Source organism: Enhydra lutris, unplaced genomic scaffold, assembly GCF_002288905.1.
Source record: "Enhydra lutris kenyoni isolate GAN:26980312 unplaced genomic scaffold, ASM228890v2 scaffoldscaffold19, whole genome shotgun sequence".
In the NCBI taxonomy this organism is placed as follows: Eukaryota; Metazoa; Chordata; class Mammalia; order Carnivora; family Mustelidae; genus Enhydra; species Enhydra lutris.
In genome coordinates, this window is record NW_019154103.1 from 8,739,398 (window position 1) to 8,759,146 (window position 19,749).

The 19,749-nt window shown below is 35.8% G+C and overlaps 1 protein-coding gene across 1 annotated transcript; it reads right to left on the reverse strand.

Moving 5' to 3' along the window:
* Nucleotides 1-1,166: 1,166 nt before the first annotated feature.
* Nucleotides 1,167-19,655, reverse strand: LOC111148434 (transmembrane protein 167A). The gene is made up of 4 exons (XM_022504967.1): nucleotides 19,596-19,655; nucleotides 11,178-11,287; nucleotides 6,308-6,342; nucleotides 1,167-1,573 (listed from the first exon to the last, which is right to left on the reverse strand). Exons 1-4 carry the CDS (start codon nucleotides 19,596-19,598, stop codon nucleotides 1,503-1,505), a joined length of 219 nt encoding a protein of 72 aa, XP_022360675.1. The 5' UTR covers nucleotides 19,599-19,655; the 3' UTR covers nucleotides 1,167-1,502.
* Nucleotides 19,656-19,749: the final 94 nt, after the last annotated feature.

The following is a 19,749-nucleotide window of genomic DNA, read 5'->3' on the forward strand; positions in this document are numbered from 1 at the left end:
TTCAGAGTAGGCACAATGATCATAACCTGATTCCCTCTCTAAAGCAAAATATGTAACTTTTGGCCAGAGAGATATGCCAAAAATGTAAAATAAACAATTATATTGATAGCCTATAGCAGCTTTTATCTTTTGTGAGAAAAGCAAGCAATGCTTAACAAGCTTTTCTTATGTTTCCTAGAATTCTTTTCAAGTACTTTAAAGTGGTCTTTAAAAATAGATGGCTTTTAGTTCCAAACTTTGTTTCTACAGAAAGAGCTACTGGCAGCCTCATTTTCAAATAACTCTAAATAATTTTCTTAAAAAAAGAAAAGGAATTAATAGCTGAGGACAATATCTAATTAGTACTACCTAAAATGGGCAATTTTTAGCTAAGATGTTTATGTTCCTTCTAGCTTGAATTTCAGTTGAAACTGAAAAAATGTTAACTGAACTTTTAATAACGCTCTACTGCAAAATTTTTTAGTCATATTCCAAATGTTTCTCTTGCTTTGATGGAAACTGTTGAAGGTATTTCCTTGTTATCAAAACCCAAAGACACTTATGACAAGCTATAAGGATAAGAGATCTGAAAACTGTTTATCATCACCTACTGAGTTATTCAGAAGATTCTCGTTCTAGTTGACACATAAAAAGTAAACTAGACACATTAAAGTGCTGTATTTAAAAACAAACAAAATACTTTGTGTTTGGGGGCAGTTAAAATAAGTGGAGACCTGACACTAAAAAGAATAAAAAACACAAACGGATTATCATTCTGTAATTGTTCTATTTTGCTATTTTCACTCTAAGTACGCAGTCTTATTTAGAGAATGACAGCCGGTCAAATTTTCAGAGGCTACTATACCAGTCAGTTATTCTAAACTTTTATGCTAAATATGAACATCTTCCCAGTACTACTCTTAAGTCTGATCTCATTTATCTTCCTCCTTAAGAACTGCATAGCTTGTTTTAAATAGCTGAAACACCTGTGATACACTAGCGAATTTGCTTCGAGGTACTCTGTTAATGCTCTGGTATGACCAGAGGAAAAAGCAAGCATTATTAAATATGAATGCAATCCTTACCAACAAAAATTGAACTTTTTCCCCAATAAAAAAGCTAGTCCAGAAAAATGTCTCATTCTATAAGGATTTATCATTCCCAAATCACAGTGAAAGAAACTTGGGTCATTTACCAATTTTGTTTTCTATTATGCACCTTAGAGATACCTCACGAAAAACTGGTATCTGACATAACAGAATAACATTTGCAGAATGTAATATTGTAGTGACAGTACTGAGGTTGATTGTTACAGACATATTAAACTCTTTGAGTATTAAATGGTTACATCCTATTTATATAGAACATTGGTCCAATAATAAAAATAGAGAACAGCAGCTGGAAATTTATCTCATTCAATGTTCAGAGATAAAAGGGTTAACCATTCACTCCATTATTTTCTGTAAGTAAGTCCTTTCCCATACTGAAATCTGATGGCAATTAAATTCTGATATTCTTCCAAGCTACTGTATGAAGAGAATGCTGAAGGCCATCACTATACAGCATACTGCAACGTAAGGACTCTTCCGTTCACCTATTGAAAAAAAAGGGGAGATGTTTATGTTGATTAACTGAGTTTATGTTATCATGGATATGATAAGGTTACTACGGGAGAGGGGCACATGAGGCTCAAGATAAAGTTCTTAGCTAGGGGGCCCGTACATTTGGGGAGATGGGCCAAACAAGCAGTGGCTACAGCATAAAAGCAAGTACAATACAAAATGAGCTAAATTATGCTTTTAAAATTTGACAGAGAAAGACACAGGGTGAGAAGGAACACAAGCAAGGGGAGTGGGAGAGGCAGAAGTAGGCTTCCCACTGAGCAGGAAGCCCGATGGAGGGCTCAATCCCAGGACCTTAAGATCATGACCTGAGCCGAAGGCAGTCATTTAACCGACTGAGCCACCCAGGAGCACCAAGAAAGAGACTCTTAACTATAGAGAGAACAAACTGATGGTTACCAGAGGGAAGGTGGGTGGGGGGGGATGGGTGAAACAGGTGGTGGGGATTAAGGAGTGTATTTGTCCTGATGAGCATTTCGTGATACATGGAAGTATTGTATCACTATATTGCATATCTGAAACTAGTATTACACTGTACGTTAACTAACTGCAGTTTAAAGAGAAACTTTGATTACTCTTGGGCTAGAAATGTAGAACTTAAAAACAGCCACTTTTATGAGTCAATTTTCACATGTGTTTAAAAGTTGTTTTTATTTGGAGATTTTCCTTTGCCTGAAGTAGAATGGAGTTGGCTTGTGAAGCTGTCTTACAAACAGTGACCCTGTGATTTTGAGTTATCCCAAACTCATTTTGTTCTTTCCTGCTTTTCATTTACTGAAGGGCTGTAGAGTTCCACAAAGCACCAGGCATTTATGCTATTTTGAGGGTGCATGAGAAAGGAAGAAAGAAGAGGGAGTGATGTGCTACTTCTAGAAATAATCATGGGCATATACCTGGTGTTGTAGTAGAGACTATATATACTCCCCTCACTTGTTTTTCTATGTTTAAAATCAGCTCTCTTGGGGCACCTGGGTGGCTCAGTCGGTAAAGTGTCTACCTTCAGCTCACGTGATCACCCCAGGCTCCTTCTCCCTCTCCTCCCCACTGGTGCTCTCTCTCACTATCTCTGTCTCTCTCAAATAAAATCTTAAAATAAAATAAAATAAAATAAAATCAGTTCTCCTCCAGTAACTAAATTCCTTCAGCAAAGGCTGTTTTATTTGGCAAGTTTAGTTAATTACCTCTGGAAAATGTCAATCTTGACCATCCTCTCAACTAAAATCCTCAAGGTCATTTTTTCTTTTCAGAGCTTCCTCAAAGAGCTCACATAGTTATGTTGTTACTAATTTTACCTTTGTGTCTGCTCAGTGACAATATTCAAAGAAGATATACACATATAAGCAGAAGAAACATTCACTGTTTTTCTGAAAGTATTTTTCTGTTCATAGACATTGGGCTGCTTTCTAGCTAAAGGAAAATTTAAAAAGTGAGACAACAGCATTTTCACAATGCTGCTATCTCAATAGGAAAAAACAAAACAAAACAATTTAAACTAAAAAATAACTTGGGTCATCATTTTTAACTAACTAATGTTAATTTTTTGGGCAAATTATCAAACAAAACAAAACCTTATTCAGACATAATTTTCAAGTGGATTTCATAAGCAAGCCAGTCACTCTAATTAGGGCTAGATACTCTAACTGTCCAATATCGTCTTATTAAACACCTAAAAGAAAAAATTAATATTGCCCTAAGTTCTCCATCTGTTGGAAATTAAGTTTTGAGGAAGTTCTTCTCTTCCTCATCTTCCAACTTAGAATGCTATAATTTACACATGGGTTTCATTTTCCTGTTTTTGATTTTCTTGAAAGAGACTGCCATGTGGTAGAACTAAACATCTTTGGTTGAACTTGGGTAAGAATGTTACTTCTTGTCTGATCTTCAGTCTGTTTAAGTGAATGTGAAACAGTTGCTGTAACGTGATGTGTAACATGATAAGATGATTTGGCTGGAACTTTTCCTATTAAAACTGTATCCTTTCTTGGTGGATATATTCTGTGTCAAGATAAGAGAGGAGCATGTGGCTGGGAAAGTCTGCCTATCAGCATCAACGTTTTTGGGGCCATTTTGCCAAAATGAAAAGCTACTGCTTTCACATAATTGGCATGAAAGAACACTTTAACTGAACCATTTAACGTATGGCACTCATACAGTCAGGAGAAAAAATGAAAATAGTAACTGACCAAGCAAAAAGAAAGGCACAATTTAAATTAGACATCAAAACAGATGATATCACAGGAAACCATTAAGAGAGCTATAGACTAGATGCCTTAAACTTTCAGCTATACTTTCAAGTAACCATTGTGAAAAGGGTCACCTGGGTTGGCTACTGAATGAAGCTGTATATAATTCTCTAATTTATTACACAAAATGGATTTAAAATACCTTCACATTTAACTTAAAATCCCTTAATTTAAATATTTTATTTGTGAATTAGCAACTTCATAATATTAAGATGAAAGCTCTATCTCCTAACTCCAGACTTATTATATTTTTACCAGTGAATATTCAGTATTCCTCTGATCCAGAGAATTTTACTGTATTTGAACTGTCCTATTCTTCCATTATGTTCTCTTTTTGTAGTTTACTTGAGGTATTCTCTGCACTCTGTTCCTTGACAATATTATTTCATTTTCTTTGGTGACTTGGCTTTGAAACAGTTTGCTTTACACATATTTACATTTACTACTAGCTATCAGAATTAGCCATCAAGGGTGCTCTTCTGTCTCTTGATCTCTTCCTTCTCAGTTATTTTTAAAGTGATTAAGATTTCTACTGTTATTTTAGGCTTTGCAGCTGTTGAGAATGATTGGATGTCAGGTAAGTCTGTACCACAGATCTCTGTAAATCTAGGCTGAGCCCTCTCAACTTTGGCACTACTGACATTTTGGGCTCATTCTATGTGAGGAGCTGTTCTGTGCACTTTAATATGTTTAGCAACATGCATGATCTGTACTCAGTGTATGTCCCCCCACTCTAGTGGTGACAACCAAAAATGTCTCCAGACACCGTTAAAATATCCTGATTGATAACAACTTATCTAGGCTATACCTGTGCTTTACCTATCTAAAGTCAATGATCTTTTCTACAAAAGAAAGATTCACATGTCTGTCACCCTAAGAGATAATAAGTCCAAAGAACATTGAGGAAGGACAGTTTAACATGTTAAAAGCACAGTGAATTCTCAAGAAGATGTCTGTTTCAATAATCAATACATTAAGATGAGGGCCTAGAAAGTACTTTTCTTTGAAACTATTTATAGTACACTGTCATTTTCTATAGTAAGACACTTGAAAGACCAACGAATCTTGTGATCTAATCGTAACATATTCTGAAAGGACTTCTATGTAATTTGGTATGAAGCTTACAACTTCACTGTTAATGGGTCTTGCCTAGTATTAAAAGCTCAAAGGAAGAAAACTTGCTCAGACTCTCATAATTATTTATATCCGTGGCTAACAATGTATTTCTAAAACTTGTTTTATTTAGAAAAATTTCTAAAATGTTACAAAATCTTAGTTTGTAGTTCTCAATGTTTAATCAATTTCGTTTCCTGTTATGGACCATCTTCTAAATCTTCCACATCTATGATAAATGAATCCAAAAGAAAACATAATACTCTGGATGGAACACAGCTTATCTAGGGACATGACTCCTAAATTCCCCCTCCTATTTAAAGTGATTCACTGGGGTAATTTAGGCTGTTGTCAGATTAATTATACTGTCAAATACAACAACTTTTTTTTTTTTTATTATGGAAGTCATACCTTTATAAAAGAAAATAGTTACATACAAATTAAATATTGGAAGAGTACTAAAACCTAGCTTTTTTCAGGGGGTCATGTAAATAATTCCAAAGAGGAGAAATATTCATTTTGTTCTGTCCAAGTGGAACAATCACAAATTGCTCTGTAATGCTTTTTTTTTTTTTTTTTGAACTAGCTATGTTAAAAAGGGTAAAATCTATTATTTAAGAACACTGGTGGATTACATCAGTAAAGTACATTTTAATTCATTCACTTGTCAATCATTTGAATCTCTACTATGAACTAGGCACTGTGCTAAATGTTATATACATATAGGGATGGGATAAGAGTATATTATTATTTGAACAAAAACATACAATGACACTACTAATTTTACTATGAGAAGTTAGAAGATAATCATATTTAACTTTAATCAATTAGAACCAAAATTCAGTTATGATCACATGAGTTTGACAGGTGAAACAGTTAATGCTTTCCAAAAGCAATAAATAACATTCTTGGACTTAGCATACGGGAATAAATTGAGTAATTTTAGACGACTGCTTAGCGAGCCTTCCATTAGATGGAAAATTCATCCTTTTATCAAAATAGTACACGTTATACAGAGCAGCATGCTCTATAAGAATGTGTGCATTCTTATAAACTGTACACATTTGTCTAAAATCTCAACACTAGGAATGCACAGCATTTGATATTTGAATTAGATTTTTCCTGTAGTTTCCATCTTCCTGCTAATTAAGTCTTATGAGGTATCTACCATGTCTAGTATTAAATAGCATAAGGAAAAGAGTTTGGGGGAATTCGACAAACTTTTGCAAAATTGCTCAAAATTGGGAAGCCTGCGGTTATAAAACAGATGTTTGCCTTCTGTGAATATGGCATAAGTAAACCGCCCAACAATTTACAGCTGAAGATGTGGCGATTTTAACAGACACTTACCAATTCTGGCGCATTTCCAAAATATACCCAACAATCTGCATATAATAAAAAAGGAAATAGTAGCTATTAATTAGTGAGAAAGGTAAATCATTTTCTCAGTAACCTACAGAGCATTCAGTACAAACTGGCATTTTACCTTTTGATACTTCAAAACTGAAATTTGGTATTGAGCCACCATTTATGTAGGAAAGTAGGACACACTTGCTTATCAAATGTCAGTGTATATAAACTGTTACAGACTGGAATATATGTCGTATCCTAGGTTAAATGCACAGTAAATTAATACATGCAGCAAAAATGTACACCGGGCTTTTTTTTACTGTAGAACTGATTCAGTCAACTTCAAGTGCTTAACTCTCAAAAGTAGAAAATATATATGCCAATTTACATAAACATTAATTTTGAGAAAATGGTAAATGAACATAGTTGGTTTGGGTGTTTTTGCCATTAAAAAATAAAACTCACACTAAGGAAATTATTTTTTATAGAATGTAGTTCTATATTTAAAGGATTTATAACCATGAACTCCAGTGATGGCATTTACATAACTATGTCACTCAATAAGGAAAGATATAAAAATAGGTGCCTATGTTTTCAATTTAAGTACAAAATCCTAGTTTAGGGTAGTCTGTGTATGAGTTAACTAAATATGACATTTAAAACACATACATTCTGGAAATAAGAATTAGAATGAAGATGTTCATCACCATTCTTTGAATGAATATACTATGAATTAAATACAAATTATATGCATATATCACTTATTCAGCATGTATAAAAAGTAGAAGATTTAAAACAAAATCAACCGAGTCACTGAGATAGCTAAAAGATATGAAAACACTGTAGACAACTATTTTGTTGCTCTGACAAAAGAAGAGAATTATGAATGGTGTTATACATAGCTACAAATCAAGATAAATTAGTAGTACTTACTGCAGTAGGTTAGGAGTGGTGTAGTAACAAAATTGAAATATGTAAATTCCAGGGAAATTTAGGTTATGCTTTTTTGGGGGGGGGCCTGAAGAGATGGCTGGCTGATGAATAATTATATATGAGTGGTTAAGAATGAAAGAAATTACTGGTTTGATTAAGTTCTATATATATTCCTCCTTTGAAGTATAACTTCCTGACCCCAAATCAAAAAGTCTCATGGTTCAGTTGCCATGAAATGGGCAAAAATACAAGTTTATTTTGAAGGATAGATATTCTGACAGGTGCAACAATTTTACTATAGGAATAAAAGGACAAAGATCAAAGATATTTTTGAAAATAATATAAGAAAATATAAGGGCCAGATTGTGCCTAAGTTTAATCTTACTTAATTCGCTGCATAACTGTAAGCAAATTTTCTCCTTAATAGAAACTCACCCTCATAGGCTTTTTATAAGGATTGATTTCATTATTACAAAGAAATTCTTCAGAATAGTAACTAATGGGCTGTGTTCAGTAATACATAGATTAAAGGCACAAGTGACTGGGGCGCCTGGGTGGCTCAGTGGGTTAAGCCTCTGCCTTCGGCTCAGGTCTTGATCTCAGGGTCCTAGAATCGAGCCCCACATAGGGCTCTCTGCTCAGCAGGGAGCCTGCTTCCCCCTCCTCTTTGCCTCCCTCTCCACCTACTTGTGATCTCTCTCTCTGTCAAATAAATAAATAAAATCTTAAAAAAAAATATAAAGGCACATGTGATAGTAACTTTAGATGTCACTTAAAATTGGCTTACCTATCATCAAAAAACTAAAGACAATCGGTGAGTCATTTGCAATGCCATGGTTCCTTAATTCTAAAAATCTACTGAGTATAACATGCCCATAGATTTAAATCTACTGTGGATGAGGGACCCAGTGGCAGGACACCTGAAGCTCCTCCATGGGAAACTCAGAGTCCCACAGAACATAATCTAAAACTGTAAGATCACAATCAGGATCAGTTCAGGTGTGATAAACTAGAAATAACTCAAAGCTTCATTAGGGAATTGTTACAACACATATACTAAAAACTATATAAATGAAAAAAATTCCCTAACTCAAGCAACTTAGAGATTCATCAGTACTACTTAGGCCTTTCCCTTATTATTTCTCTACCTAGACATATTTCTGTAATATGCCAAATGCTATTTATTAAAGATTTCTATTTATTTATTTATTTATTTGAGAGAGAGAAAGTGCATGTGCGTGCACAAGCAGGCAGAGTGGCAGGCAGAGGCAGAAGCAGGTTCTCTGCTGCTGAACAGGGAGGCCAGACACGGGGGCTCGATCCCAGGATCCTGGGATCATGACCTGAGTCAGAGTCAGCCACTTAACCAACTGAGCCACCAGCTTAACCGACTGAGCCACCCACGTGCCCCAAACGCTATTTATTAGAACACAGGAACTTTATTAGTTAGGAAAAACGAATACAATTACGCCACTTGGTTTCTACGGCTATAAGTCAATAAGTATATATGCCGATAAAGCTAATCAAGTCTATGATAACATGAAATAAGGCAAAGTAGCAATAATTTATTGCTGCTTTTTAGTTCTGTATTACTTGAAGCAGCAAAAAAATTGTTATTTTCAAAAGTAAAATTATCAAGTACCTGTGTTGTCCAGTTAGCCTACACATCTCTACTTAAAAATGGGATTTCACTATAATGAAAGGACAGTTTATTATGAGTCTCAAAAGAACATATACTATAAAAGGACAATGACCCATTAAGCATTGCTCCCAGAGAAAATATTCCTAATGTACATGTCAAAATGGGGCCTAACATTTATATAAATAGAAGCAAAGTTTTAAAAAAAAGCCTTCAAGCAGCTGACTATATGAGTACATGCTTCAAAATACAGAAGTAGGCATGCTAGTTCTTTGGTCTTATATGTAGGAGAAATATACTACTACTCAACCTCTACTGTAAGGTTGGCAGCCCTGAGAACTCCTTTTTTAATGTAGCATGTAATGGATGTATTCCTGCTCCCCAAAGAATGAGGAGCAGACTTTTCCACATGCAACCTACTTTCTCCATAACAGCAGCAGCAAAGCATCGATATTCTATTCCACTACTACGTGACTGTTTTTATAATGAAATAAACACTTAAATATCTTACTAAGTAGATGTTATGTATTATATTACAATACCAAGCCAAACAGCAATGAGGATGTTTACTGGTTTCTACCATATACTTTAAGGCAATAGGGGGAAGGGAAAGAATAAAACCATTTAGTTGCATGGAAAGGCTTCATGCACAACTAAGCAACAAGTAAGATTATAGAACTTCAAAAAAGGAACAAAATACTATGTAATTTCATCTGATTTTTAAAAATGGACAAAGTAAGTGAAGACTAAGTGCAAGAGGACTTCAGAGGAAAAAAATGTGATGAAAAGTCAGCGTCTACAAAGGAAGAGGGTCATTGTCACAAAAACTGTTGGGCAAATAACAGCAGCAGGTTAAATAAAATCCCTCAGGCTAACAGAAACAGATGATCAGTATATTAGAACAGGATTAGGGATTTTTAATATTTGAAACTAGTTAGAGGTTCTATTTGTGCCTTTATATATATTTCAACAACCCTAGGAAATAACAAGGAAGAAATGGTAACGAAAGCTAAATAGTTTAGATGACACAATGTCTGAATAAATGCTAACTATGTCCTCAAAGATAGAATGGAGGTGAAGGAAAAAGAAGCTGAAATTATTACTCTCATAGCTATCACCTTGCCTCTTGCAGATTTTTATTAGTTGAAAAACAGATTTTGACCTTGCAGGATCCTAATTTGGCCCGATACAGGTGCTGGAGATAACTATTCCTATGTGAAGTATATTCTTTCATTCTTTTATTTCTTAAAACGATTAAGTAGGCATAGGCTTTTATTAAGGAACGATTAAGACAATTTCTCTTGGGGCACCTGGGTGGCTCAGTGGGTTAAAGCCTCTGCCTTCGGCTCAGGTCATGATCTCAGGGTCCTGTAATCGAGCCCCACATCGGGCTCTCTGCTCAGTGGGGAGCCTGCTTCCTCCTCTCTCTCTCCTGCCTCTCTGCCTACTTGTGATCTCCCTGTCTGTCAAATAAATAAATAAAATCTTAAAAAAAAAAAAAAAGTCTTCACATTAAAAAAAAAAAAGACAATTTCTCTTAGAAATTAGTAAATATTCAAGGCAAAGAAAATTTACATAGCTTTCATCACATAGTCTCTGGTTTTTAATATACTTTTCCTTTTGGTTGAATTCAACATGTACTTTTGTATTATAAAGATGGCACTTTAAAATTTCTCTTCTGTGTGGTATTATATTTGAGCTCAATTTTTTTCAGGATGTGAACATATAATACAAGAGATGTGTCAAGCCCAAGACTTAATTTTTACTATTGCTTTAAGTTAGCTAAATATATTTCCCTGAAGATGTTTGCTTTCTGATGCTAATAGGGAACCTATATGATTCGAACAGTCTTAGACTGGAGAGGGAAATGTCTACATCATATTTTTTTATGGACACAGTGCTTGCCAACTGTTTTATGCTTCAAAAACATGATAACCAATATTTTTTTTTTTTAAATAACCAGCTTTATTGATTATTGCATAAAAAGTTAAGGCCAAATACTATCTTTGAAAGTGCTAAATTGTATTTCTAATTCCAGATGAAAAAAAACCTGTCATATCTTTTTAAGTGTACTTTTTATAGACACATTTCAGGTCACTTCTAATATCTGTCTTTTTATTTATTAAGATTCTGTGCATACAGAGATTTCAGATTTTTAAAAATGGAGAAAATAATGTAGAAAGCTGTTACAAAATGAAGTTATATATAGGAACTAAATTATTTAATGACCTTTATGGTAATTTACCCTCAATGTCTATAGGACCTAATTTGGGTGGTTAGATATCATTAGTAACATACCCAGTTTTATTTCTGTCCAGGAGGCTGGGTGCCAAGGATCGGATATAAGCACAGGTACATATAAGCAGCAAGATTACGGTCAACAGACTCTGAAAATTGAAAATGGCAGACTAAAAAGAGAAAAAGAAAAAATTATTATCACAAGAAAAATAGCATAGGTAAAAAATACCAGACAATTCCATATTAAGAATTATACTTTTGTTCTTCTCAAAGACAAACAGAATGGCATGTCTGTGAACACTTAAAACCCCAAATCAGGGGCGCCTGGGTGGCTCAGTGGGTTAAGCCGCTGCCTTCGGCTCAGGTCATGATCTCAGGGTCCTGGGATCGAGCCCCGCATCGGGCTCTCTGCTCAGCGGGGAGCCTGCTTCCTCCTCTCTCTCTGCCTGCCTCTCTGCCTGCTTGTGATCTCTCTCTGTCAAATAAATAAATAAAATCTTAAAAAAAAAAAACAAAAAAAAAAACCCCAAATCATAAAGTATTCCAAGAGTGTAATTCCCTCTCCATTCTTTGGGCTAAGGAATGCAGAAGATATAATAAAAATTCTAAATGTGAGAACTTGAAAACACTACCGAAAATGTCATGGATCCAAAACCGAATCAATATGTAATTAATACAGATGTTTTAGGAGCCCAGACTACTAGGCAGGACACAGAGTTTACAAGCTCTGAGTTTGGCTGGCCATATGACTCCAGCCGAACCGTTAACCTCAGTCTCTCTTTCACATCTGTAAACTGGGTGGAAAGTGGGTATATAAGACTAAATGTTGGCTAAAGTTTCTTTCAATTCTGAAATTGTTAGGATAAGAATGATTTAAATTTAAGCAATCATGTTCCATGCATTGACTAAACTAAGCTATTAAATTTTGGTGAAGGAAAACCACTTGCTCATTTACTGCTCATTCTTTAAAACTTATTTAACAAATTTAACACGGGTATCTCAGGAAATCAGTTTTCCAGTAGAGGAAAACTGAGGTGGGCTCAGTCTATTCAAAATTCAGTTCAAGCATTATCTTTTCCAGGAAGTCTCCTTGAACCCATTGGCCTCCCCCTCTCCTTTTTTCATATAGAACTCTCCTTTCTGTTCTCACAGGAACTGTTAAACATTTTATAATGCTCATCCCTGAAAGTAGACAACATCTCATCAGGTATCTGACTGTGTACCTACCACACAGGAGACCAGAAGTAATGGCTTAAAAACTAAAACAATTTTTTGAAAGTGCAGGAATACCACTATATATCGTAAGATAAGAATAGTATTTCCATTACAAAAGGTAGATAAAATGTATCAATCTCACATAGTACCTAGCAAAATGCTTATTTAGTAAACTCAGAAGGCCCTCCTATGGTGTCAGAAGTTAGACAAAGAGTAAGAGTTGCAAAATGTTTTGAGAAAGGCAAAACTGTTACTTTGAAAGAAACAATTGTTAAGTGCTACCTGAAAAGCCCAAAAGAACCTAGTGAAAAACAATCACACACAATAAGGGAAATTGAGTAAGGTGGCTGGGTACATAAGTAAAATATTTAAATCAACAGCCTTCAGAATGACATTACCAACCAGCTGAAAGACATAATGGAAAAAAAGTTTCTATTTACAGTAGCAACTAGAACAAAAAGCTGATGTATCTAAGAATAAGCTTAACAAGAAATGCAGCACTGGTATTAAAGAACAAAACTGACTAAACATTTAAATGTACTGAAAAACCTTAAAGTAGAATGGAGTGGTATACCATGTTCTTATATTGGAAAGCAAAATTATAAAGCTAATCTATAAATTTAAAGTTGACTCAATACCAACCAATTATTTTTGAAATACACAACTGATTTTGAAGTTCATATGAAAAAAGAAATAAGCAGTAACAGCCAAGAGAATCCTAAAACAAGAACTAGCCTTGTCAGAAACTCAGTATTTTTTAACCTGTTATATATTTTTATGATATTTACAAACTATTCAAAATATTAAGAAATTACACATGCCATTCATCAATATTCTTAAAGACACAAAAAAATGCTTTCGTACAATTCTAAGCAGTGGGGAGAACAGCACACAAAATTTCATAATCAGCGTATCTTCAGCTGTGTAAACCTTTATGTAAACAAGAAGGAAGAAAGCACTGATTCTCTTTGGAAAATTTTTAGCCCAATTCTCAACTCTTTTGGATTTCTCAGATTTTCTAAGTGTTATTTTTATGGTCTGAAAAAGATAAAGTTTATTTGTAATTACTATTTAAATAGTTATTTTGTATGCAAATCACTTCATGGATATACAAAGGATAAAGTTTAGTATGTCTTGGTTTCTTATTGAACTGGATTTTAATTTTACATTTATGAGAGTAAGTGATACAAATTTTATAACTTGAAAAAAACCAATAAATGAACTCTAAAGGTAAATTCTATATAGAAAAGACAGTATTTCACAATGTTTATCTTTCAAAGATATTTTGAACATGTATGTGAGTATATTGATACCGTATTTGATAACAACCTCATGAAATACAAAGTACAGATTTCTTTTCAGTCAACATAACACATATTTAGTATCTACTCTTTTGGGAGCAGGAGGCTAGACACAGGATTAAAAAAGTACATAGCAGGATTCCTTCCCTCCAGGAGTCTATAGCTAATGACAATAACTGATATTCACTGGAGGCTTGTTAGAATTATTTTGTTTATCCTCATATATTTGAGTTAGGTGTTATTAATACCTGTATTTTATATATAAGACAACTGAGGCATACAGCCGTTATAAGCAAGTTAGAACAGGATATATATTCAAAAAAGTAACTAGCAATTCTTTGTAGCATGTATTAAGCAGCGACTGAACCATACTGGCAAAAAAAAAAATGCTGTTTTCATAAAGTCAGTCAAGAAAAGTTTCAAGGAGAAAGCAAGGACTAAGTTAAGAAAGGGCACAATTAGATTGACATAGAGAACAGGCTCCCAAAGAGACAAAATCATGGAAAACATCCTCACAGAATCAGGAATTTGCATGTTTAAAGAATAATGAGCAGGCTTACTATATCAAGCAAAGGACTGTTGTAGTAGTGTGGCTGGAAAATCAATTTGCAAAGTAGGTTTATCATGTTCCTAATGGGAGTATCTAAATTTCACGATTTTTGCATTGTGTACTTTTTCTTTCCCTGAATGTTGTAGTGAAAAAAAATGCTTAAATGATAGGATGTCTGGGATTGGTTTCTAAATAATCCATTGTGTGTGATGGGAGGTATGGGGTTGAAGAAACACTGAGGATGTGAGGCTTCATTATACTCTTCTACCTTTCTATGTTTGAATTTTTATATAATAGAAGAATTTAAGAGGCACTTAGAGACATGCCTATTATTACAGAAGTGGGGTGTGTATATATACATTTGTGTGTGAAACCATTTATAAATGAAAAACCATTTATAAGTGTGCAATATATGTTACATACAACTTTGTTTCTGCGGTTTATAGATCCTAAAATTTAAACAAATAATCTTAGGTGGTAAAGGCTTTTAGATGTACTCAGACTCTGACCAAACAAGAATGTTTCAAAGCTACAGACATTAGCCTACCATTTCTTACCCTACCTAAGCATTCCTTTTAATGCTTCGCATCTGTTGTCTGCTGATATAAACTTTTCATCTCAGGTTGAAAGGAAACAGATGTTCCTGTTCTTGCAGAAAAACAACTGGGATTTTCAATAGGAAAATGATATTAAAAAGGAAGAAGCTAAGAAAAAAAGTAAGCCAAACTGATCACAAAATAGAGGAAAAGATGATTAATGAAAGGTGATATGGGAAGTAAAATTCATTTAATGTTTAATTTTTTTTCAGATCATGAAAATCTTTTTCAGACCTAGCTACTACTCTTGACTTTTTTTTTTTTTTTTTTAAGATTTTATTTATTTATTTGACAGATCACAAGTAGGCAGAGAGGCAGGCAGAGAGAGAGGGGGAAGCAGGCTTTCCGCAGAGCAGAGAGCCCGATGCGGGGCTCGATCCCAGGACCCTGGGATCATGACCTGAGCCGAAGGCAGAGGCTTTAACCCACTGAGCCACCCAGGCGCCCCTACTCTTGACTTTCTGATATGCTTCAGATAATTAGTGCTATTTTACTAAATAAATTATCAAAACCAGAAGGAAATCAACTTGGTGAGTCCCTTTGCATAATCATTCTGAAGTAAATCACAATTTGTTAGGCCTTCTGAAATAATGATAATTCACCTTCATCTGGCCACCACTACAGCAGATGAAATAATTTATCAATGAAAAGATGAAGATTCGTTGATGCAAAGCTTAGTGCTAAAACAAGAAATTACTTGTGATGTTAACACATCTTTTTAAAAATTCTTTATTCAAGTCAATTTAAAGTTAGGAATATTTACTGCAATTTCAATTTTTATCATTTTACCTAAGAAGATACAATTTCTTGTTTCAGCCAGAAGTGAATGTTCGAACTATTAAGTTTGGATATAAGGCAAGAATTCAGTGTAAAGTTTTGTTTTAAATGTATATATAAAAATAGTTTAAGAAACCATCTGAAACATTAGGAATAGAGAGAAAAACAGGGGAGAAGATCCCAGCGGTATAAAGGCACGAAGAACCAATGAGAAAGGCAGCAGAAATATACATATTAATATGCTGAACAGTTGTTTGGAGTGCTCAGTGATTGGTTGCTAACTGTACTTAATCTATAGAAAAGCCTAAGCCTACAGTCTTCATTAGTCCTGGATCACCTGAGCTCCGTATAGCTTATATATTTATTTTTAGCACTACCAAAATAAACTGTTTAACCAATTGTTGATTAAGGGCCTTCTTCATGCATAACCGTATGGGAGCTTCAAATGTTGACTGCATCTTTTTTTTTTTTTTTTTAAAGATTTTATTTATTTGACAGAGAGAGATCACAAGTAGAGAGAGAGAGAGAGAGAGGAGGAAGCAGGCTCCCTGCCTAGCAGAGAGCCCGATGTGGGACTCGATCCCAGGACCCCGAGATCATGACCTGAGCCAAAGGCAGAGGCTTAACCCACTGAGCCACCCAGGCAGCCCCTGTTGACTGCATCTTATGTGGAAGTAACGGACGTATTAATTCCTCCAGTTTAACTGAAATTCACTTTAAAAAAGAAGAGCTGAATACCAAAGACTTAGAATTTTTAAAACTCCAAATAGTAACAATTTTACTTGTTTTAAGACTTGCTGCTTTTTACACAAAACTAGTCATTTATCCCTCTCAGAAGGTGGAAGGAGACCCAGAAATGATATTCCTGACCTAATTGTGATAAAAATTATACAGTACTGCAAAAGTGGGTCAGCATTTTATTATTTACAAATCTAGGTCAGGCCAGCATTTTCCAACAAGTCTCTACTTGTAAATTTATATGTGCCACTATTTTCTCTTAAACTGGAACACATGGAAATGCAGGGATAAATGAAGCCTGTAAATAAATATGCAAACACCCCCCACTTGCCCAAGATAAGTAATCACAGGTGATTAATAATATTTCCATTAACACACAGAAATACCGACCTTTGGTGTTATTAGCATTAAGTTCAACCTTTGTTGCTTACTGTAAGGTAGCACTTACTGTAAGGTAGGCAAATTATCTTGTTTAATTCAAAACCAAGAAACCAGGATTACTTAATGTTTTAATGTTAAGAACCTGTCTCTTAACATCAGTGGTCACTATGTATTTGCATTATTTAGGAAATAAACCAATATACATATTTGCCCTTGGATAAATCTGCACCTCTAAATTATCAGTTTAATTTAATTTCACTTGTAAAATGAGGAGCTGGACTAAATACCCATTTGATTTCATTGGTCCTATTTCAAAAACGTAGACCTTTTCTACTGAACCTTTCCACTTAAAGAACTTTCATGGCTGTGAGGAAAGGTACAGTTTAGAGCAGAAGCACCTCAATTCTGTTCTCCACTGGTAACACAGGTGGTCATTTGCATTTATTTTCATCTCACTGTCATGGTATCTATAATTCATTTGCTATGTTTGTGTTGCTTAGTTTCAGAGCGGTTTTATAGACACCAGAGATCTAAATATAAAGCAACAAGGGGATCAAAGGTGTTAATTGGAGAAAGCATACACAGAACCATGATAAGGAGTAGACTTTAAAAAAATGAAGCAATAAATACTTTACATGTTCTTGATAATTTGATAGGACAGAAGTATCCAAAGGCCAAAGTGCAATTCCTGTTATGAAGAAAAGTGTTCTGACCATACAGTCAGAAATGACAAAGCCTGATGAAAGGGAAAAACTTTTCAATAGTTGGAGTCAAATATGGTATGCAGCCTGGCTGTTCATAAGAATAACTTGAAGCTTTTAGGCGCCTGGGTGGCTCAGTCGGTTAAGTGTATGCCTTCGGCTCAGGTCATGATCCCAGAGTTCTGGAATGGAGTCCTGCGTTGTTGGGCTCCCTCCCTTTGCCCCTCCCCCTACTCATTCTCACAATCTTTCTCTCTCAAATAATAAATAAATAAAATCTTAAAAAAAAAAAAAAAAGAATTACTTGGAGCTTAGAAAAACTATTGCTGCTCAGAAATTTGGACTGAACTGGGCATGACTCTTTCCCCAGATGTAGAGTCATCTGAGTACTAACTCTAGCTGTCATTGTGATGTAGATACTAGAAGACCTGGTCTCTCGAAAACTCCAGCTAGAGAGGGAAGAAATATAGGCAACAGTGTATTGCTGTTTTGTTTGTTTGTTTGTTTTTTGTGGTAAGTGCTATGGCTGGAGGTACATTGGAGGTATATACACATGGGCTATGGATGCCCAAATAGAGACCCAGGAGAAGAAAACAGATGGGGTAGGGAAGGATTTTTGGGAAGAGATAAAACTTGAGATAAATCTTTAAGGATATTAAGAGGGAGAAAAAGGCATTCTGAAGTTTAAAAGTTAATGTTAATCTTAAACACAGTATCAGTCTTGCTAGTAGCTAGTTCGAAGAAGCTAAGATGATGAAAATAAATCTTTGACATGTACTATGAGTAGAATAATTAAACTTCAGCATCTAGGAAGATATGCAAGAATTAAGAGTGACAATTTCTAGGGGCACCTGGCTGGCTCAGTCATTACAGCATGTGACTCTTGTTGCAGGTAGACATTATTTAAAAAAAAAAAAAAAAGAGAAAAGAAAAAGGAGAAGAAAGAGTAACAACATCTATTCTTTTTCAAATGAAAAAGGAATCAAATTCTCTAAATAAGTAACAGTTCTCTAATGGCACTCTAAAAGCACATGTACTCATCCGGTTGTGGCAGCTAGGCTAAGATGCTGGAGTATATTCTTGACTAAGAATAGACTGCGGTTTTCTAAGTTCTCCAGGAAGGACGCTGTGACTTGTGTCCCATCTATAATCAAAGTACTAGGGCTAAAGCAACAAATAATGAGTTTTCAATTAAACGCCTAAAAGTTTAGTGCTGTATGGGGTTCTGCAGGAACCTCTGGAAACGTAAGCTCAGTAGCTTTCATCCCACAATAGCTTTTTTGGGGGTCATGGTTGTTTTTGATACTGTAATAAAGGCATGCATCCTTTCTCCAGAAATATGCTCATAAATGCAACATCTGGCCCGTGGATTTCATTAAGTTCACCGGGTGTAGAGGCTGTTGGCCTTTACCATAACAAAGGTAAAAGGGCTTGAGACAGCTTGGGAGATTTCACTATTACTACCACTACTTCTGTCCTCTGACCATGCTGATTTTACGTTTTTTCTCTGCCTGGAGATCCAGGCATTTCCTTTGAAAACTTTTTGTGACTCACTTTAAATTTTCCTAAGAGGCCCAAACTATCAAAGGAATCTGCAATAACACAAAATAATACATACAACCTTAAAAATGTGTGGGGAAGGCAGGTCCGAGGTCAAACACCACCTTAAGTACATTCCTAGAAGAAAAACCACTTCTCCAGAGATCGCCAATAATTAAAACCTACAGTTTGTAAAGCAGGAAGAGCCTGAAAGGTCACTACCTCAACAGACCCCAATTAAGATGTGGAGCTTGGGGTGAAACACCTGAACCAGGCTCGTAGAAACATCAGAGAACGCGAAATAAACCGCGCAAACTGAAGCTCCATGCCTCCAGGAGTCAGTGACCAGAAAGAGTCTGTATACACGACTGGGTTAAGGCAACCAGCGCAGTTCTTCGAAACAAGTCAGAAAGGTAGACTGTGCGGGAGGCGCTGGGACCTGCGACCGCGGGATCTCTCTGGGGACGGTGGGCCCTGGTTCGCCCCGGTTCTCCCTGGCTGGGCGTGCAGGGGCCACATGGTTCCCGGGCCTGAGCATCTTCCCAGCCCCGGCAGAATCAAGGTAGTGACAGGGCTCCCTGGCCCGCGCACCCAGGGCCGCCGCCCAACCCTCCAGCCCTCGCTCGCGCCCGGAGCCCCTTCACCAAGCTCGGCTGCGACCCCACCGCCCCAATTCTTACCATAGTGAGGCCGGCGAAGCCCCAGCCACATCACCCTTCCGGGCCCAGGGCGGAAGAGGCGTGCACGCTCCCCGCATCCGGTTGGGCCTGTCAGGGTCCCTCCTCCCGAGCCGCGCGACCCGGACACCAGGATAGGCTCTTCACGACCGGAAAA